The 22,329-nt window shown below is 44.1% G+C and overlaps 1 protein-coding gene across 1 annotated transcript in view; it reads left to right on the top strand.

Moving 5' to 3' along the window:
- Positions 1–22,329, top strand: part of dnah9 (dynein, axonemal, heavy chain 9) — a gene marked incomplete at both ends in the record, with an annotated part of 112,113 nt that overhangs the window by 38,060 nt on the left and 51,724 nt on the right. The window contains 15 exons of the mRNA XM_080833769.1: positions 624–732; positions 1,039–1,186; positions 1,448–1,622; positions 1,968–2,141; positions 2,465–2,672; positions 3,222–3,387; positions 4,220–4,322; positions 7,046–7,285; positions 14,135–14,296; positions 15,065–15,261; positions 15,663–15,825; positions 18,199–18,322; positions 18,673–18,815; positions 19,547–19,708; positions 20,482–20,715. Of these exons, the coding sequence (XP_080689895.1) occupies positions 624–732; positions 1,039–1,186; positions 1,448–1,622; positions 1,968–2,141; positions 2,465–2,672; positions 3,222–3,387; positions 4,220–4,322; positions 7,046–7,285; positions 14,135–14,296; positions 15,065–15,261; positions 15,663–15,825; positions 18,199–18,322; positions 18,673–18,815; positions 19,547–19,708; positions 20,482–20,715 (2,508 nt within the window). The remainder of the gene's footprint in view (positions 1–623; positions 733–1,038; positions 1,187–1,447; positions 1,623–1,967; positions 2,142–2,464; positions 2,673–3,221; positions 3,388–4,219; positions 4,323–7,045; positions 7,286–14,134; positions 14,297–15,064; positions 15,262–15,662; positions 15,826–18,198; positions 18,323–18,672; positions 18,816–19,546; positions 19,709–20,481; positions 20,716–22,329) is intronic.

Below are 22,329 nucleotides of genomic sequence, written 5' to 3'. Positions count from 1 at the left end.
AGCTAAAAGAGGGTTACCTCAGAAAATGAATGACATTATTGATGAGAAATGAGAAACGCAAGGTGGTGTAGAAAAGCCCAGTAATGAATGGTAGTCATGTGATTAAAGAATACAGGATACCTATCTCATTTGTTGACAGGAAAAGGAATGTTGTCATGTCGGTGTAATGCATTGGTGTACCATTATATGCGAAAAGGGATCCATCTCTCAGTGGTTGTGTCCTGTCCAACACAGAGCACTGCACTAATAGCCTTAGATGAAAGACTGACGGCTGCATGACAATTGTTATTCATTCCTCCTCCCTCTCTCAGCAGCCCATGCCAGTGACACATCTTTAGAGAAGAAAAAAAAACATAAACAATATTAAGAACAACTGGCTGCACAGAGATCAAATTGTATAACGGAATATTTATCTGCCATTTTAAAATATATATTTTTTTCATGTGTACAGTCTGCTTTTCAAAAAAAATATTGAACTTGTCCAGCTTCAGTAGTACAGGACGTGTAGAGACACGGCTTCCCACTGACTCCATATCTTGTGTGTGTGTGTGTGTGTGTGTGTGTGTGTGTGTGTGTGTGTGTGTGTGTGTGTGTGTGTGTGTGTGTGTGTGCGTGTGCTGTAGGTCCTCACTCTGGCCAGTAATGAGCGGATTCCTCTCAACCCCACCATGAGACTGGTGTTTGAGATCAGTCATCTACGCACGGCCACCCCTGCCACAGTCTCCCGAGCTGGTGAGCTGCCTAACCTCAGATTCTCTCTCCATCTGAAAATAAAATGCCTTACAGTCTGCTGTCCATAACAGTAATGTCCTACATTCGCCATTATTGTTAGAAATAATTTAGCTTGTTACTTATATGCCATCTTAAACTGCACCCAGTAAATGCTAATGGTCTTTTGAAAGTTTAAATCATTTTACCACCAAAGATTTCATGGCGTAGTGTGGTGGCTGGAAGAAGTAGTAGCAGAAGTATGCACTCTTTTTACTTCCTGTGTTTCTGACTGTGCATGTGTTGTGCACTATGGGAAATCCTCTGCAGGTATCTTGTATATCAACCCTGCCGATTTGGGGTGGAATCCACCCGTGTCCAGCTGGATTGACAGTAGAGAGGTCCAATCGGAGAAGGCCAACTTGACTATCCTGTTTGATAAGTACCTTCCTCCGTGCCTGGAGACCCTCAGGTCAAGGTAACCCCTCTTGAATATTTTATACTTCACATTGTTTCCTTTTGATACATCACCAGTGACATTTCCAGGGTTTCAATATTTTATGCCTGTATTTGAACATGCCCAATATTTATAGGAAAAACATCTGGTGTTTAAACTTGCAGTAAAATGGGTCTGCAAAACTATCTCAGTGGAAAGGCATCATTTCAACCTTGTGTTGTGTAATTGCGGAAATTTCCCATCAACACAAAGGTGTTGACATTTTCCTGATGTGATGTGAAGGTTTAAGAAGATCATACCTATCCCGGAGCAGAGCATGGTCCAGATGTTGTGTAACCTTCTGGAGTGCCTGCTTACCCCAGAGCACACACCTCCAGACTGCCCCAAGGAGCTGTATGAACTCTACTTCATCTTCGCCGCCATCTGGGCCTTTGGAGGCGCCATGTTCCAGGACCAGGTTTGTGTGGCAGCCATTTTAAGATGTCATCCTCTGAAGTTACAGAGGCTGATACACAAAGAGAAGACAAACTCCCCCTCTATAGTTAAGTCATTTTATACTGAAATGATGGATGAAACTGATCTGTGCCATCTGCTGTAGTACTCATCACACACAGCACTAATTAGCTGATGTCTTCCCACAAACAAGGAAGGATCATGGTGATATTGTACTTTAGTTAAATTAAAAGTTCGTCTTTGTGAAGAAGGATGATGTGATACAGGGTCATGTCATGCGTTTCAGTCACGTGACCTCCCAGTAATGGAGCCTTTCCCTGGGTAATGCAGTGTTTGTGTTCTGTTACAGCTGGTGGACTACAGGGTAGAGTTCAGCAAATGGTGGGTGACCGAATTCAAGACCATCAAGTTCCCCTCCCAGGGCACCGTGTTCGACTACTACATTGACCCAGACACCAAGAAATTCGAGCCGTGGTCCAAAATGGTTCCCAAGTTCGAAATGGACCCTGACATTCCACTGCAGGTCCATCATCCTACATGATCATAACTCTCAAGTCAGGAGTAACATAAGATTGAAGTACAATTGTTCTTAATAAATTCAACGCCATCACACAATAGGAAAAACATGGCTTATGCACAGTATTTTTTTTCAATGGAAATAACCACATATACACACATGCTGTGTTTTTTCTGGTTTTCACTGGAAAATGAAAAAAAGGCCAGCACATTTCAGCTTTTATAACATACTTATAGCACTGTACAGTGTTAAATGCTGTTGCCCATCTGGACACCGGTATCTCACATTTCTCCATGCTTCCCTCATCACTTAACCCTTTGTGTCCCAAGGCCTGCCTGGTGCCTACCTCCGAGACCATCCGGGTGCGCTACTTCATGGACCGGCTGCTGGAGCGCCGACGGCCCGTCATGCTGGTGGGCAACGCTGGCACGGGCAAATCTGTCCTGGTGGGCGACAAGCTGAGCTCACTGGACTCGGACAAATACGCCATTAAGAACGTGCCCTTCAACTACTACACCACTTCTGCCATGCTGCAGGGTACGAGGGCCGCCGACCTTGTGTGTGTGTCTGTGTTTTTTTTTCTGACTTTCCCCTACGCTTAAGCTTTTTTCTGTCCTCCTTTGAAATGTATTTGATTTGTTATTTTATGCCACTGTCCTTGACTGTGTAAGCACCCAAAGCAAAATTACTTCTTTCATCAGTCTAAATATATATATTGTTTATTGGGTCCATCTCAATTTATCTCTCATGAAGGCGAAAGGATACGCTCCTTTTAGGATTGCAGGGCTGAGAGAATGTGCTGAAAATTGAAATAGGACTCAACACTGATTTGTTTACAAATCTAGTTGTGGCTTTTGAAATATTAATCATATCTGTTCGCATCATATCAGTAGGGAACAAAAGCCGCTTAAAATACTGCATACAGTCAGTGTTCATGTTACCATTGAAATTGTGTTTCTGTAAAAAAAATCCTACCTCATGGAAGGGTTTGTAAAAGTCATACATATCTATACGATTCATGCCCATGTGAAAAAATGTCTTTCCAGTTCTCTGCTTATCACAAAGTACTCCCCCCCCCCACTCCAGCGGTTTTAGAGAAGCCCTTGGAGAAGAAGGCCGGGAGGAACTACGGCCCCCCCGGCAACAAGCGCCTTATCTACTTCATCGATGACATGAACATGCCCGAGGTGGACGCCTACGGAACCGTGCAGCCACACACACTCATCCGCCAGCACATGGACTACAACCACTGGTACGCGCCACATTCTCACTTCAGTTCACTTTATATTTGCTGCACGAACTCCCCACCCCGCCCCCCTCCCCCACTGAGGAGTGATGGATAGGTGACGCATGGCCCCTCTGACCCGGGGAATGCCGAGTGTGGTTTGGGTCCCCAGCGGCACACTGAAGGTCCCTCGCGGCGAATCCCTAGCTACGATGCGGATCTGTGTGACATTTCACTCCACCCAAATGGTTCATTGCCGAGGACGCGCGACGCCACGTGGAGCCATGATGTAGTTGATGCGTTTTCAGATGTCACACGTGAGAGGGGATTGTGAAAAGATTGCGTCGGAGGGATTAAGTCGACTGGGGTGGATCAGAGATATGGGACGTGGAGGGGAAATAGCTGGAGTCAGTGGAGCTTTCCCGAGCTAAGGGGACTCTAGGGTGAAGGGAGGCAGTGCCTATAGATAGGTGTGTGTGTGTGTGTGTGTGTGTGTGTGTGTGTGTGTGTGTGTGTGTGTGTGTGTGTGTGTGTGTGTGTGTGTGTGTGTGTTTGTGAGAAAGATTTTGTATGTGAGTGGTGTAAGATGCAAATAAATGTGCTTATTTCTGTGGGTAAGTGTGTATGTAAGAGTGTGCATGTGTGTTGGTGTCGGTATGTGTATATGTTTTCTTGACGGGTGTGTGTGTATGTGTCTGTTGCTGTGTGTGTGTTTGTGTGTGTGTTTGTGTGTGTGTGTGTGTGTGGTGTGTGTGTGTGTGTGTGTGTGTGTGTGTGTGTGTGTGTGTGTGTGTGTGTGTGTGTGTGTGTGTGTGTGTGTGTGTGTGTGTGTGACTCTCACTCTGCCATGTCTCATCAGGTATGACAGGAGTAAGCTGCAGCTGAAGGAGGTGCACAGCGTCCAGTACATGGCCTGCATGAACCCAACAGCAGGCAGCTTCACCATCAACCCACGCCTGCAGGTACTACATCTAACATACACAGAGAAGTAAACATCCTGACAGACACATACACACACACACACACACACACACACACACACACACACACATACATGTTCACACACGTTCACACACACACACACACACACACATACATGTACACACACTTTCACACACAAATTCGTAAAATAAACATGTTGTGATACATGTGTGCACATTGGAAATACTCCCAGTCATGTGGTATAAATGATTCATCGCTCATCGAACTTGGATGTGTTGAGACAAACACACACAAACACCAAACATATGCACACACACAAACAAACACCCACACCCACAGCCGCCACACATACGCCACACACACACACACACACACACACACACACACACACACACACACACACACACACACACACACACACACACACACACACACACACACACACAGAAGGCCAGCACATTTCAGCTTTTCTAACACACCTGTAGTATTAATTCTTATCGCCCATCTGCACACCAGTGTCTCAGGGTACATTTCTCCACTGTTCCCCAAGCTGTTGTCTCTGAGGTTTCGAGCTCCCCTTGTACAGGTGGTCTGCCAGGTGGGCTTGTTAAAAGTCAGCATTCCCACGCGTGAGAGGTTTAACTTCTCAAGGGTTTGCCCCAGTTTTTGAACCTTCTCTTTCGTCCTCTAAAGAGATGGGTTTGGTCTGGTTTAAAAGATTAAAAAAAATATATAACTCACACACGGAGCAATCCCTCTCAATTAACACACATCAAAAGATGAGAGATGGAATTTTATCAGACACTGGAAGGCTGTCCCTCTCAGCAAATTACCTCCATCATGCAGGCCCTTCATGTGGAAGACATCTTTACAAGGGTACTCAGACTCACGACCGTTCACACATAAAAAATTATATAAAACCCACCCTTGTTTCCCTCTCAGGTGGAATCCAGGTGACAAGTCACACATTGCTATTGTCCCTGTGGGCTTTCCTTACTTGTCTGAGAGTCTGAATCAGAAGTTACCCTCACCACTGGTTACTGTCACTGTCACAGCAATGGCTGTCATGGCAGATATGTCCTGCCAGCTACTCAGACAGTGACGGACACGTGCATGCATGGGGACTATATTTATCTTTAAAATTTGACTCCGTTTTTTTTATCTTTGTAAAACCAGTTGGTAAAGAAAACAAACATTGTGTCACAAGTATTTAACATGCTTACTTGATATGTTTTGCATGCACAACTGAATAACTGAAAGTACAGCTACTGTAACAAAGCATTTTCAATGTCGATCATATGCATGTTCCACTATGAAGCGTGACTTCATCATGAACTTGCACAGATCTTGACATCAAACATCTTGCCCATGAATCTGTGATGTATATGATTTTATAACGGCCTGCTTTGGAAAACCTACCAAAAGAGATACAAATTTGGTCCGCTTCTGGTTCCAATCTCTGTCTTGGAAATGAACTACACTCAGCCACAAACACTCAGTGAGGTGGCCGTGTTTTTTTTTTTGGTTTTTATTTCAAACCTAGCACACTGCCACACTGTCGTTCTAAATGCCCCAGCTATTCAGCATGAGCATGAAGTGTGTTTACGTTCTGGGCTGGTGGACACAGTGTGAGCATGAGCCCAGGCGTGCATCAGACAGCAGTGGGAAATGGCTTGGCCCTTTCTAAAGTCTGGCAAAACATCCAGGCAAAAGTGACTTGAGTTGGACTCGCGGAGCGACACTGTCCGTAGATTTCTGTGATCAAGTAAGACAGTCTCCAGAGGCATCTTAGTCTTGTGGCCTCTGAATTTTGTGATGAGCAAATAACAACTGTAGACGTTAAATGTTTGTGCTGATTCGTGGTGAAAAACAAAGCCAAGGAGGCCTCCTCAAACCTGTGAAGAACCATCAATGTACCACTGTCATTTGGTGTTCAAAGTTTGAATCTTCTCAGGCACTCCACCTTTTATTGGAAATGATCTTTATTTATCTTTTAGAAGGGATCGGTTGGGTTGAGAATAGGTCAAATGCACAGAATCATGCTACACTCATCATTCTCACTCACATTTAGACCAAAGTCGCCCACGGTGCATATGTACTGTCGGTCTATAATGCATTATAAATGTGGGTCTATCAGACAAGAGGGAACTGAACGATTTTTTGCACAGACATCTAAAAAGCTGACTTCTCAAACAAAGATCATAGGTCTAGGCTGGATCTAAATGACAAAAAAAAAAGTAAGTTTCTTCTTTCCAAACTCAGTTTTGTCCTGGTGGAATGTGCTTTAATCCTCGTTCCTTAAAGTCCGCCCATGGTCCGTGAGTCTGGTGGGAAGGGTGGTTGAGTTTCCTCCGGTCGATACTGTAGCTGTGTGAAAAGACATCAAGTAGTCTGCATGCAAGGCAGAGGTCTTGTTTGTGTGACCGGGTGTGGACCTTGAGCCTCGCCTCCCTCGCCTCCCTCCCCTAGTCTAAGTGAACCAGCAGCCCTCTTTGTCTTGTTTGTATTGGTGTGTTTGTGCTCCTGACCCCTCACGTCTGTCTCTCTCTCCTTCTCGCTCTCTCTCTCTCTCTCTATCTCTCTTTCTCCAACATTTCACATTTCACCCCCGTTCCCTCTCCACCTCTGCATCTTTCACTCCTTATCTCTCTCTTTCCTCTCCTTCTCTCTCTTTCCCCCTCTCTCTTTCTTTCTCTTTACCATTTTCTTTCTCTCTCTCTCTCTCTCTCTCTCTCTGGTGCAGAGACACTTCTCAGTGTTTGCCCTGTGCTTCCCTGGCGCGGACGCCCTCCACACCATCTACTCCAGCATCCTGAGCCAGCATCTGCACGGGGAGCGCTTCAGCCCGGCGCTGCAGAAGAGCACCCCACAGCTGGTTCAACTCGCCCTAGCCCTCCATCAGCGCGTCACCGCCACCTTCCTCCCCACCGCCATCAAGTTCCACTACATCTTTAACCTGCGTGACCTCTCCAATATATTCCAGGTAGATTCCCCCCACCCCGTACACCATGCACACACACACACACACACACACACACACACACACACACACACACACACACACACATATAGACGGATTTACAGGGAAACACACACACACTCCCACACACAAAAAAACACATGCGCACAGAGAGACACACATACACATTCAGGTAGATAACATACACACACACTCACACAAACTTCCCTTTGCATATTTCCCTATTGACATGAATTATTCAATTTTTGTTCTTAAACCCTGCAAAAAACCTGCATGTTCGGAATGTCAATTGGGATGAGCAGTAGCATTTCCGAGTCGCACACAGCAGCTCCGGTTGGACTTCAAGCTGTGCAGTTTGGGCGTCTTGCATGAAATTAACATTTTATTTATTTTATTTGGGGGAGGGGGTTATAAAGTTGCTTTCATGTGCTGTTGCATCTTAAGTATAAAAAGACAAGGTGCCGTAAGCATTTTCTTTATCAAATGACTATTGATCATAGAGAAAAGCTAATAACCTGGAAGGAGACAGTCTTTATTATGAAAGGCAAAGGGAACAGATCCTATCTCTTGGGTGTTTGCAATTCTTTTTAATATATTTAAATGAATAATGCAATCTGAGGTGCCATCAGAGGGAGTAGGTGAGCTTTGGGCCAACACATCTGACTGTAATATTCCCCAGCAGATTTATGGGGCAAGACATTTTCTTATTTGATCTTTTCATTGCATAATTAAGGCATTAACTTATTCAACTGTGGAGACTTTTCTCTGCAAATACGATCTGAGGGAAGTAAAACAATGCCACCTAAGGCAGGAGGGCCTTTGAAAGTGTCAAGAACAAGAACTCTGCGCTGAGCAGGAACCTCTGTTTGGTTCATTTGCATTTACAATAGGAACTTTCATCTGTGGAATTTCATCTTGTTTTTTTGCGTTTGTTTGTTTGTTTTTCTTTCAGTTTCAGTTACAAGTCTTACAACAAAAGTCTTACATCTTACAACAAACCAGTGAAGATTGAACACCTCCGTGTAAGTGAGAGTGAACAGGCAGCTGCATGTGTTCTCATAATAATGGTTGTGGGAGTTGAGTCTTCATCCAGAGAGTAATTCTGGGTTTGCTTGTTACCGTGGTGCTCCAGCCTAGACGAGGCCAAATAAGTTGACTCCGACTGCTTTCAACCCCTTTATCATGGCCCCGGCCCTCAAGTCAGGGACATAAAAGGCAGGAGATGAAAAAACGCTGCACAATGGCTGCCACTGTTTTATTTCCTTTCTTCTTTCTTCCATATTGCCTTTCTCTCAGTGTCCCCCCCCCCCACACACACACACACTCTCTCTCTCTCTCTCTCTCTCTCTCTCTCTCTCTCTCTCTGGCTATCTTCCTCCCTCTCTCTCTGGTGCAAAGAAAATGTTTTCTCTCTCTCTCTTTGGGTTTGCTCTCTTTCTCTCTCTCTGTCTGTTACTTGTTCTGTCTCTCTTTTTCTCTCGCTGTCTTTCTCTCCCTCTCTCTCTCTCTCTCTTTCTCTCTCTCTCTCTGGCTCTCTCTCTCTCTTGCTTGCTCTCTCTCTCTCTCTGTCTCTCTCTCTCTCTCTGATATAATGGTAATGTATAGTATACATGAAAGCTGCCATAAGGATACTTAGGCATTATGTCTTGCTCATCTCTACCCTATTCCTGCTCTCTTTCCCTTTCCTTTCTCTCTTTATTTCACTTTTTGTACCTTCTCTCTCTCTCCCTTTTGTACCTTCTCTCTCTCTCCCCCCCTCTCTTTCCCAAAGTAATGAAGCGCAATGAGGTAGCACACTGCAGATGTGGCTCAGTCTGCCTCCCAATGTTTGAAGTGAAGGCCTAAGCTTTTAGCGTTCTCTCTCTCTCTCTTTCTCCCTCTCATTCGCTCTTTCTCTCTTTCATCCTTTCGCACACTATTCTACTCACAGTGCATGTGCCCATGGCGAGAACGAGTTGGAACTGCCTTCCAGCGGACTCGGAGCGCTCTCTCTCTCTCTCTCTTTTATAGAGACGGCCACTAAAAGGAACAAACTCACCAGGTGCTTCACTGAGGAGAAAAAAAAGACTGAAAATGAGGGTTATTCTCATGCAATTGTGTCACTTTGTACAGCGATTATGTGTCCTTTAGTCGTTGCGAAAAGCTGTCTGAAATTTTAGATTTGCTTTCACAGGATGAAGAAAAAAGCAGATCTTGGTTTTAATATGTTTCAAAAATGTATTCACACAATGCCAAACACTCAAGATTTTCCCCCAGAATTGCTCTGTTGTGATGAATGGAAAACAAGAAAAGGCTCACCCTCGCAACATACCCTTACAAAAAGTTGTTTCTCTCAAAACATCAGTTCTTTAAAAAACAATTTCTGTGTCTTTAATTATATGCTGCCGCAAGGTGCAGTCCTTTATTGGAAAAAAAAAACCGTCTTGACAAGACATTCGGTAATTATTTTTTAGGGCTGTGAGCTTGGATATGCTAAACTAATTAGCCCCTATTTGGGGCGTCAGTAGGACTGCATTGTCACCTGCCAGTGTGCTGAGACATCCCCTGCATTATCCTCCATGTCTGGCACAACCAGAAGGCATAACAGGGGCCTGTCTGCACTGCATCATCTTAAGTGACTTCCCGCTGCATTGTACTGGCATGGCTCAGAGCGAGAACAGAGGCTCACGCTCAAGCTGTGTCGTGGTCCAGCCTATCAGTGTGAGTGTTATCATTTTTATTACATTTTTTCCGGCCCTCGAGACGGCCTCGTTTTTTGAAAGTAGCACTTGCCTCAAGTTCGTAATGCACTTCAACACTTGTGTGTTTCGACTGTGCACGCGCTCGGTGTGAGGAGTTTTTGTTGATTTGGATGTTTTGTGTGTAAAGAAGTAATGTCCTTTTCAGCTGTCTTATCAGCTCCACAGGCTTCTCCCAGCGATGCAAGAATGCCCAAATGGAAGAGAGATAGCCATAAAGTAACAACCTACCCAGTCTGTGTCTGTCCTGTGCTTTAGATTAAAGTTCCCTGAGAAACCCATGATCCATCAGTGCAGACAGTATCCATCTCTGTCTACCTCATGACTTTCTGATTTATGCATGACTAGTTGAATCATGCAGACTAATTATACTGACTTTACATGTTGACTTCACTACCTGGCTGGTATAATTGTTATACCCTTTCTTCCACCTGTGAGTCACTTCCTGAGCCTTGGTTTTGGGCATGGTTCCCTGTGCAGGCTGCACATTTGAATAAACTTCAAATCTTTGACCCTGTCCTTCCTCAAGTGTTGGCATTTGACTCAGAATCCATTGGTATTGACAGGAGCTTGCTGTTATTTGGCATGTCAATTTCCCACTGAAGAGATGTAGGCCACCCCCACACACATAAACACACTACGATACATCAGATCACGTTAGTGTCAACTCAGCAGCAGATTTTTTTTATCCAGAAAGTGATTAAAATAGGGCCTATGCGTTGCCTAGGTCTTAATATCTATTCTATGTATTTGGTAGGAAAATGTAATCAATGAATTATATTATTCATACAAGTGGCAAATCTACCACTAGGAATGAGTCAATGACCTTGCATTAAATAGAGGGGACACTTTCTAGACGTTGTTGTATGTTTACACTGTACTGGGCCAGTCTAAAATGCATGCAAGCCAATGCAGTAGTTATTTATTCTGTTTCGAAACCATTTAACAGAAATAGGTTTTTACAGCACTTTATTCTCAGCCTTTTTCTGCAAGGTGTCTGTTGCAGTATTGGATAAACAGTCTCATTGAGTTGTGCAACAGTGTCTCTCTTCTGTTGATCACCCTTTAGATAACAAACAAGGGAATTGAATTAGCTAATCTTCCATCTCAAACCTACTGAAGATGAGTGGCAACTAGAAGCCAATTCGCTCTATTTAGTCTGATCTAACTTGATCTTGTCTCTTCTTGTATATGTAATTCCACACAACCCTGGTACAACCTCTGAATACAGACACTGTGGGCTCTAATTTCATTGATGGCCAAGCCCATCATGCCTGAACTAAAGCTCTTGTGTGGAATTTGGGAGCATTGCCCCATGTTTGTGCAAAATCGTTTATGCCAAATTATTAAATTAGCTTAATTTATGTGCAGTGGACTTTGCTCGTTGCTTTGCTGGTTGCCAGTTGACCATCAATTAGGGCCCATATTTTTTTTATGATTGCTTTGCCAGCACCCAGAGGATCATCTGCCATGGTCGCACAATGAGATTCTGTATGCGCAGAGAATGGACTGTGCTTCTTCAGACAGTGGTCTGGAAGACTAGTCTTATGTTTGTGTGTTTGGGCAAGTACACACACACACACACACACACACACACACACACACACAATATCGCAGCACCTGAGTATTACCATCAGTATCCAGCGCTGCCAGTTTCCTTGTCTAATCACAACAATTACCTGCTCCATTTAGCAGAGGATTTAGAAGACAGTTGTCACATTGCGTCCACAATTGTGACTAATGGGATTGTCACCCCTGCTAACAGAAGTTGACGGCAGGACCGTGTCCGAGCTTTGCGGCATACAGACGTTGTTTGTTTGTTTGTTTATTTATTTATTTATTTGTGCTCCTCCCCCCCCCCCCCCTCTTTCAGCTAGGATGATGGGTTAGGAGCAGCTTGTGAATGCGTCACTGCGTAAACAGAGGAGTGCGCCCATCCGTCCGTCCGCACACGCCCGTGGCCCTGCCCAGTGGCGCGGTTGCCACAGAGACTAAACGGAACTGATTTGGGCCATCTGTGTACCTGCCTCTGCCAGTATGAGGGTGGCAAAGCTAATCAGACATGAACAACGACCTTGACTGTATACGTTCTAAATAAAACACAAACACCCAGCCAGCAATGCGTTACGGCCATTTGGCTCTGCACCGTCTTTCGTTATTGTAGAGATTTGTGGTGTAGTTGTGCAGTAAAAAAATTAATACGTTTACATTCTGACCATGAAATTATTATTTTAATGTGAATTTCTTGTCTATTGAAAAAGAAAGAAGTTTCTATGCTCCGTTTGCCAGTTCATTGAGTATGGAAACTAGAGTGATTCAGCACTCTTTGTCTCTCTCAGGGGTTTCACACCAAGTTAATTGAGACAAAGGTCTTGAGTTTTCAGGCCTTGAGATCAAATGCTCCATTTAAATCAAAACACTTCACTCGAGGTGGGATTCATAGGATTCAAGTCAAGTCTGGCCTATTGTTCTAACCTGGCCTCGCCTGCCTATTGCTCACATCTCAGTTTTCACTGTGATTAAAGTCTGGAAACTTGCTGAATCGCTGGGTCATTCGCTGGGCCTCCATTCAGTCTCCAGTGGGGATGGCTAATTGTGATGGTTGAGGTGAAGCATGTTTTTGAAATTAGTTACAACATTGGTGGTAGTGCTCTGTTGCCACAGGCGTAGCAACGCTAGCAAACAACAAGAAGAAAGTGCAAATGTATTCATCAAGGTGCAAAGACAATGTTTATTTTACAGTAACAGGGTTTAGCAACATGCAAATACATCAGCTTGCACCATAGGAAGTACTGTATGGCATTCCCATATAGGTCAATGCTGATTAGTCAAAGGCTGGTCCAATGGTTTCAAAATGAACCCCAAGTCTACGTCCATTAGGATGCAACAACTGTAAACCCCTCCCCAGTGGACTGTCTATTCACAAAGTGAATTTAAATACCAGGCTAACATTCTTCTGACATTTCTGTCACAGTAATGGGTGCCATACTTACCAATGGCCCAAGTGTCACACTGAATATTTACTCTCACCAGTCCAATTTGTTGGCTCAGCACAGTAACTCCTAACCTCTGTACTGCACTGTGTCGTCGAACTTAAATAAGGAATGACTCCCCGAAGGATGGCACATTACACACAGCTGAACGTTCCTACTCAGCAGTGCTGCCAGAAGCAGCTTTAATGACTAGCATACGTAACCCAGAGCCATCTTCTTCAGATTGAATGCTCTTGAACTTTTTCTGACAGCACTGTACCTACGGGGGTCTGTGGGATAAGAGACTGATATTTAATTAAATGAAATCCACTTAAAGTTGAACTTTTGTGAATGTTCAGTGCTTATATGGCCTTCATACCTTGTGTTATCCGGTCGTTGTTGGGTCATTACATTTAGTGAAGTAGAAAAACACATTTGTGACACGGGTGAGAGTGGGGTTGGCAAAGTGTCATATTGCTTTTATACAACAGTTTCTTTCAATTACCAGTAAACCATTTGGTTTATTAATTCTCCACACGAAAAATGAGTTCCAACCTGAGTTTTTGGCATCTGGTGTTGCGAAGCAACGAATATTGTCACTCAAAGTGGGCCAGAAAGGCTATTCGTGCACATTCATTTGTACACTCACCTGTCTTCAGGTTACATGTTAATTTGTATCTTCCCCCTACACCATTTGCTCTCTGTCCTCACTCAGAAACTGCCAAATGTAACATTATAAAATTGCTGCCTGCCACTCTGCTCTCTTGCTTTGAATGGATGATATGTTAAAGTCATACAATTCAACGGTTGAAGTGTCATTCAAATGCTGAGTGATTACTAGTGGTGAAGAATCCGGGTGGGGTTTTGCCAGGATATCCCCACTCATGGAATGCCTATTCTCCAATTAGAAATTAATAAGTTGTTCAACTAACTGTTGTATAAAATATTAAAATAACTAGTTGAGTCTAATCAGCTTCATGCAGAGCAGCACTAATTGTGGCAATCCGGCATTTTTAAATTAAGCTAGCTTCTGTTTGTTTTGCAACACCAGGACCAGGAACATGGAACAAGGAAGTGAACAGAGAATAATGGAATAGCAAGTAAACCAAACTAGCTAGAACTTTTTTTTCTTGTGTTCTCAGGGTATCTTGTTCTGCACCAGTGAGTGCCTGAAGACCCCTCAGGACCTGGTGAAGATTTACCTGCACGAGTCCAACCGGGTCTACCGAGACAAGATGGTGGAAGACAGGGACTTTGCCACCTTCGACAAGCTGCAGACCGACACTGCCAGGAAGTTTTACGAGGTAAGGAGGAGGGTTTGGGGGGGGGGGGGGGGGTTGGGGGGCTGTCTGCATATCTGTCTCTCACACCCGGCTCTGTAACAAAGCGTTAGGGGGATCATTAGGTTGCCGTCAGCTGACAGCAGCTCGGGTCGAGCCTGCAGAACCTGGTGCTGACCGGCGAGGCTGGTCGTCACGGAGACAATGCTAATCAGAGGAGAAGTTGTCAGCTGGCGCCGTCATCAGTCCAGCAAATTGGAGGAGAAAACATAATGTTTTTTTGTTGTCGTTGTTGTTTGTTTATCCCATCCTCCACCCACACGTCACCATGCACTTCCCTCGTAAGAAAACCTCCAGAACTTTCTACAAACTACAAACTGACACTACTCTGTTTCTCCCTGTGCTGCTGGGCTTGGCTCGAAACGACGCACCAAAAAACGTCCACATCTTCGACTCACCGTCACCCGTCACAGGAAAGAGATAACAAGCCTAACAAAAAAATACTGCCGTGGATGAGTAGTGCGGTAGTGTGGGATCTTTCACAACCAAAACAAAAGAGAGAAAGGAAGGAGAAAAGAAAAAACAAACACTTTCAAGAGAACCAGAGAGTAGGGTGCAGAAAAGAAAATCCAATCTAAGCTCAATCACCCGATGTCCACTTTAATTGAGTGCGGTGGGTGCTTTTAAAACACTATGTGATGGTAGCCCCTTTGTTACCCCCTTCCCCTTCTGGCGGCTTGTGCTATATTTCTTTATACTTTAATGCCTACTCAAGGTTGTCCTCTCCAACAGGACATGGAGGAGGCTCTGGAGGAAGCCCGGGCGATGAATATGTTCTGCCATTTCGCTACGGGCGTCGGAGAGCCCAAATACATGCCCGTGCATTCCTGGGGGAGCCTGAACAAAATTCTGCTGGAGGCCCTGGATGGTTACAACGAAGTCAACGCCGCCCTGAACTTAGTCCTCTTTGAGGACGCCATGTGTCACATGTAAGGTGGAAAGAATCCCAAAATGATTCTGACAGTTCTGGTGCATCTCTGATTCCAATGGCTGACAATGAAGGATTTTGTCGAGAGGTGATAATGGTTGTGACAATGCTGTGAGAGCGTGTGGCAACTGTGTGAAAAATCATTTTGTTTTTGTGTCACTGCTTCTGCTAGTAGCAATAATGAAAGCAATAATGCTAATTTGTCTTGAGAACGTGATTACACTTGCTACAGCGATTACACAGACACTTCTTTTCTCCCTGACACCCTTTTTCTCTCTCAATGTTTTAGCGTTCAATAACACTTCTCCACCCCCTACCCCCACCCCCATCCCCTGCTCTCCCCATCCTCTTGCACACCCTCTCACTTCTCCATCGTCTTCTTTTTATCTTCTCTTTCCTCAGCTGTCGTATCAACCGCATCTTGGAGTCGCCCCGAGGGAACGCGCTGCTGGTCGGGGTGGGCGGCAGCGGCAAGCAGAGCCTGACGAGGCTGGCCGCCTTCATCAGCTCCCTGGAGGTCTTCCAGATCACACTGAAGAAGGGGTACAGCATCCCCGACCTAAAGGTGCACGCCCAGGGCTTCAACTGGGGGTGTGGGGGGGTTGGGGTGGGGTGGGGTACAGCATTCCCTACCTGAAGGTGCACGCCCAGGGCTTCAGCTGAGGGTGGTGGTGGGGAGGGGTGGGGGGTACAGGGGAATCTATTTGGACCAAAACCATCCCGTCCTTATACAGTGGGGTAAAAAAGTATTTAGTCAGCCACCAATTGTGCAAGTTCTCCCACATAAAAAAGAGGTTATTTCCATCATAGGTATACCTCAACTATGAGAGACAAAATGAGAAAAAAAATCAAGAAAATCACATTGTCTGATTTTTAAAGAATGTATTTGCAAATTATGGTGGAAAATAAGTATTTGGTCACCTACAAACAAGCAAGATTTCTGGCTTTCACAGACCTGTAATTTCTTCTTTAAGAGGCTCCTCTGTCCTCCACTCGTTACCTGTATTAATGGCACCTGTTTGAACTCGTTATCAGTATAAAAGACACCTGTCCACAACCTCAAACAGTCACATTCCAAACTCCACTATGGCCAAGACCAAAGAGCTGTCAAAGGACACCAGAAACAAAATTGTAGACCTGCACCAGGCTGGGAAGACTGAATCTGCAATAGGTAAGCAGCTTGGTGTGAAGAAATCAACTGTGGGAGCAATTATTAGAAAATGGAAGACATACCAGACCACTGATAATCTCTCTCGATTTGGGGCTCCACGCAAGATCTCACCCCGTGGGGCCAAAATTATCACAAGAACGGTGAACAAAAATCCCAGAACCACATGGGGGGACCTAGTGAAGGACCTGCAGAGAGCTGTGACCAAAGTAACAAAGGCTACCATCAGTAACACACTACGCCGCCAGGGACTCAAATCCAGCAGTACCAGGCGTGTCCCCCTGCTTAAGCCAGTACATGTCCAGGCCCGTCTGAAGTTTGCTAGAGAGTATTTGGATGATCCAGAAGAGGATTGGGAGAATGTCATATGGTCAGATGAAACCAAAATAGAACTTTTTGGTAAAAACTCAACTCGTCTTGTTTGGAGGAGAAAGAATGCCGAGTTGCATCCAAAGAACACCATACCTACTGTGAAGCATGGGGTGGAAACATCATGCTCTGGGGCTGTTTTTCTGTAAGGGGACCAGGACAACTGATCCGTGTAAAGGAAAGAATGAATGGGGCAATGTATCAGCAACAGTGTGTGAAAAGCTTGTGAAGACTTACAGAAAACGTTTGACCTCTTGTCATTGCCAACAATGGGTATATAACAAAGTATTGAGATGAACTTTTGTTATTGACCAAATAGTTATTTTCCACCATAATTTGCAAATAAATTCTTTAAAAATCAGACAATGTGATTTTCTGTTTTTTTTTCACATTTCTTCTCTCATAGTTGAGATACCTATGAATAAAATGACAGGCCTCTCTCATCTTTGTAAGTGGAGGAACTTGCACAATTGGTGGCTGACTAAATACTTTTTTCCCCCACTGTAAATCTAACATTCCTTTTGGATTAGTGATGATAATGTTCTATCTTTAAGACATTACGTATACAATTCCCCTTGATATTTTTTTTTACAAATTAACCATGTGCAAACCCAACCTTACCAGCAGCAGTCCTGAATTCAAACAACAAGTGGAATAGGAATGGAATTGGACATTAATTAGGATTAATTCGTCTGATTGATGTGGGTGTTATGTGTGTGTTAAAGCTCTTCAAATTTAGCTGATTTTAAATTCAGGTAGATGTTTTTAATGCCACTTGCATATGAATTCAATTTCACGTGGGAATATCCCCCCATTCCAGCTTATGTACGATTTTTTTCACTCTTGGCAGCTTTTCTCCCTACAGAAGGGAATGTTTTTACAAGGAAGTACTTGCCCAAACCCCTGCTTTTGATGAATTAGTACAATTTGAGAGTGTGCACTTCCTTTCCGCCCTCAAATAAAAGGACAGTAGAGATGTTTAGGGTTCTTTTGGGCACATACTTTTGTAGTCTCCCGTTTTAAGGTCACCGTATTAAAATCCTATATCTGAAAATCTACATCCTAACCCTGACCCTACGAACTATGTTCTTACAGTTATGACTATGGTATGAATATAGCTCCTTTACACTCCTCCTTTGGAGTGATGCCATACTGGAGATGTTGAGTGCTACATTGTGTAGAGAAAAGAAATGAAAATGTAATGACTACTGATTATGGATCTCGCCAGTGTAATTCCGTATGATCTCTGGGCCTGGTTCCACATACAGCGCAGGCTTGAGTGATTTCTGCTCTCGCTCTATTCTTCCTCCTCGACTTTTAAACGCCATCAATTTCACCCAGAGCATCCGTAGGAGGACATTGATGGAGGTGGCCGGCTGACATTGTGTGTTGTTGCTTCAGACTGATTTGGGGGCGCTCTACATCAAAGCTGGCGTGAAGAACGTTGGCACAGTGTTCCTGATGACGGATGCCCAGGTGGCGGATGAGAAATTCCTTGTCCTGCTGAATGACCTCTTGGCATCGGGTGAGTTTGGTCTTATTGACATATCGACATAACTCTTTACAATTGCCATGAGTTATCATTATTGTAAACTGTTATTTACAGCCATTCGCACCATTACAAAAGTAGGAGGGGCGCTAAACTGGAGGTGAAGCCATAAACTCTGTTTACAGCAGAAATGTAGAGAGTTCATGTATCTGCTACATAAAATGTTTGTTTTTCGAAACTCTTCCCCTCTGGGAGGTAGCTCCCTTGGAGTGAGACTAAGATAATGTTCTATAGCTGACTGTTATTTACTCTTGCGTACTGTTTCCCCATACCCTGTCAACACCTGTTCACATGTCTGGGCATCATGTCGATATTTTCCAACGCAGGTGAGATCCCGGACCTGTTCCCCGATGACGAGGTGGAGAACATCATCAGTAGCGTGCGGAACGAGGTGCGGGGCCAGGGGCTGATGGACACCAGAGAGAACTGCTGGAAGTTCTTCATCGACCGTGTCCGCAGGCGTCTAAAGGTGCACCAATAACAGAGAGTCTGAGAAATTGGAAATGAAAAGGCAGAGAGAGAGAGAGAGAATCACCAAACACAGTACTCGTTCTCTTTTACAGCTATGGTTTAAGTAGATAAAAAGGTACCCCCTCGTAGCACAAATAAGCACATATATCAACCCAATTCCCAAGGTATTGTGAGGTTTGATTCACAGCAGTTTTAGAGGTGAAACTGCTGTCGTGTTTTTTTTCATGTACCTGCATACCGCTTAATGAACCTGCACAGTATTCCCGGGAGTGGGGACGCGGAGGGGATACAGCCTCAAGACTCAATACGCTTTCACACTCTTTCACCACAGTGACTTTCACACTCTTTCACCACAGTGGCTTTCACTCTCGTTCACCACAGACACTTTCTCTCTCGTTCACCATAGACACTTTCACTCTCGTTCATCACAGACACTTTCAATCTCGTTCATCACAGACACTTTCACTCTCGTTCACCACAGGCACTTTCTCTCTCGTTCACCATAGACACTTTCACTCTCGTTCATCACAGACACTTTCACTCTCGTTCATCACAGACACTTTCACTCTCGTTCACCATAGACACTTTCACTCTCGTTCATCACAGTGACTTTCACTCTCGTTGATCACAGACACTTTCACTCTCGTTCATCACAGACACTTTCACTCTCGTTCACCACAGACACTTTCACTCTCGTTCACCATAGACACTTTCACTCTTGTTCGGCAGGTGGCCCTCTGCTTCTCCCCGGTGGGCAGCACACTGAGGGTGCGCAGCAGGAAGTTCCCCGCCATGGTCAACTGCACGGCCATCGACTGGTTCCACGAGTGGCCGCAGGAGGCCCTAGAGTCGGTCAGCTTGCGCTTCCTCCAGGAAGTGGAAAACATTGAGGTGAGCCTCCACCCGCCAGTGGTGTTGATCTCATGGACTTTCACTGCATTTGGTGCAAGTATACAGGATGTTGAGTACATGGGAGGTTATTTACAAGCAAACTCTGACCAAAATGTTTTAGTTTTTTTTTCTTTTTGATAATTACATTTTATTGATTCTGTTTTCCATAACAAAGGCAAACAAGCACATAAGAACACTGGCAATCAACTGTGTTTACACAATGGGTAATATATGTGCACTGGAAATTGGAAGGGGTGACAGTCAGTAAAAATGTCATTAAATAATGTAGTGTTGGTTGCAAACTCACACATTACTGAGTTCCATAAAAGTATAGTATAAACAGTAGATCAGCATTAAAAACTAACTAAGCAGAACATCTCAGAGAATTTTAGTGTGACGGTAATTGTGGCAGGGAGTTCCAGTCTTTTTGCAAATTCGCAAATTCCTAGATCTAAACCACTCCCATTTGCAGTTTGCTCCATCAAGGATGCTTTTATCTAATAAGCCCCTAATGAAGTGCTTGTTTTCTCAAAGAGGTGTTCATTCAGAGATTGTAGTCTATCCCCACAAACAGGGGTACATGCTGCATGAATGGATTTTCTCTGTGTTTTACTCATGCCAAGAGAGACTCCATGCTTGACTGAGCCAGGCAGCCAGATTTCCTTGTTTGAGAGTGATAGAAGAGTGAGGAGGTCGACACCAAACACTGTAATATGCTAATCTCATCCTTTAAGGCTAAAAGCAGGCATGTTGGTTTTCTTTTGTAACTGAAGCCCGACGTAAAGGAATCTGTCAGCAAGTTCATGGCCTACGTGCACATCAGCGTGAACCAGACCTCCAAGAACTACCTGGTCAATGAGCGACGCTACAACTACACCACGCCCAAGTCCTTCCTGGAGCAGATCAAGCTCTACCGCAACCTCCTGGCCCTCAAGAGCAAAGACCTGACCACTAAAATGGAGCGGCTGGAGAACGGCCTGCAGAAACTCAACAGCACCTCAGCTCAGGTTTGTACTCTCATGGGGCTGCTCAGCATCTCAGCACATTAAGTGTTCATATTAAGTCTCCTCAAGTACTATGTGTTCACAGTTCTTTGAATGAGTATGTATGAGGTATGCACTTAGATAAGTACATATTTACTCTAAGATTAGTTTGGATAGGAGATGTTAGGATTACGGATTATGGTTATTAGTGTGTAATAATGTTACATTAGAAGTATATAATATTTAAGCACATTGTAATTAGCACAATAAGGATATTACTGTGGTTCATTAATATAAAGTGAGGACTATTAAAAATACTACAAGGGAACAATATTCATTCAGATACTGCAATATGCCCCGTTTTGATACATTAATAGACTGTTGCAAAAGCATCCATCTTTTTGGGAAAGGTGCTCAGAAATGAACATCTCCATTCAGCTTGTTATTATTTTACCTTTAGACCAGAGTATGTCCACCTCATCTCTCCACATAGTGGCACTTCTTGATTTGAAGCAGCCTGTTACCCTGCTCTTTACTGACGGCAGTCCTCATTCAAAACTCAGTGAAAACTGACTCCACTTTTATAAAGCCCTGCTAATTTGCCTCTCTAATTGGACCCCCTGGTTCAGAGCCCACTCCACAGCCTTCTGTCTGCTGGAAATGTGTCGCAGCAGTGGGCCGCCGAGCTCCAAATGCCAGTTTTCCAAAGAATAATGTTCGCAGCTCAGTTACTCGGTTATAATGTGGCCCACTCTCCCACCGTCATGGCTCTTGTCATTGTAATTCATGGCATCCCACAGAGTGATGCATGTTGAATGAGGATGATATATTTCTTCAGAAACGGAGGCGTGATTTGCATTCTCAACCTGGTCCTTTTTTTTTTTTAATCCAACCATAGACGGGTTTTTTTTTTTTTTTTTTTACATCTAGTTTAAACATTGAGTTGGTTGATATTCTTTTGGTTGCACTAGTGGTGGGTTTGATCTTGCAGATGGTAGGAATGAAATAATTGTTCATAATTAGGCAGTCTTAAGACACGTCATAGATTGAGATTCATTTGAAATGAAGACTCTTTGTAAAAGGGCAAATTTGTGTCTGGCAAAGACTAAGAAGAATGTTTTGTAGCCCATAACATTGTCCTTGAAGGTTTGTCTTTGAGTCTGGGCAAATGCCACTTGTAAAAAGTAGATGAAAGATTGTGGTCACTTACTAAGTAACTCACTGTAATAATTAACATCAAACAGAACTTGAATCCCTGCTCATATTTATCACAATCGGAACAGAATGACTGAATCATTTAGTTTGCGTTTTGCTCAACCTAATACAGAATGACTCATTCATTAATTTACTCACTCACACGCTTGCTCTCTCACAATATGCTTAGAAACACCACAATATCTGTCAACAAGAACAGTACATAGTAAGTGCACACAGTGGCAGCCTATACACCCATCACAGCCCCTTCACTGAGCTCCCCGGCACACTCTGTAGCCCCTCTCTATGCTTCGCCAGGCAACAGTAATTGGATCTGTTGTTTCATCGGCACATTCCTCTTGAAGTAGACCCCAAGGAGCCAGACAACCCACTTCATCTGGGCTGGACTCATAATATATATCTCAACCAACACATTATATGTCT

Source organism: Sprattus sprattus (assembly GCF_963457725.1).
Source record: "Sprattus sprattus genome assembly, chromosome: 3".
Classification (NCBI taxonomy): domain Eukaryota; kingdom Metazoa; phylum Chordata; class Actinopteri; order Clupeiformes; family Clupeidae; genus Sprattus; species Sprattus sprattus.
The sequence above is the reverse complement of the archived record's forward strand: the minus strand, read 5'-3'. Positions and strand labels throughout refer to the sequence as shown.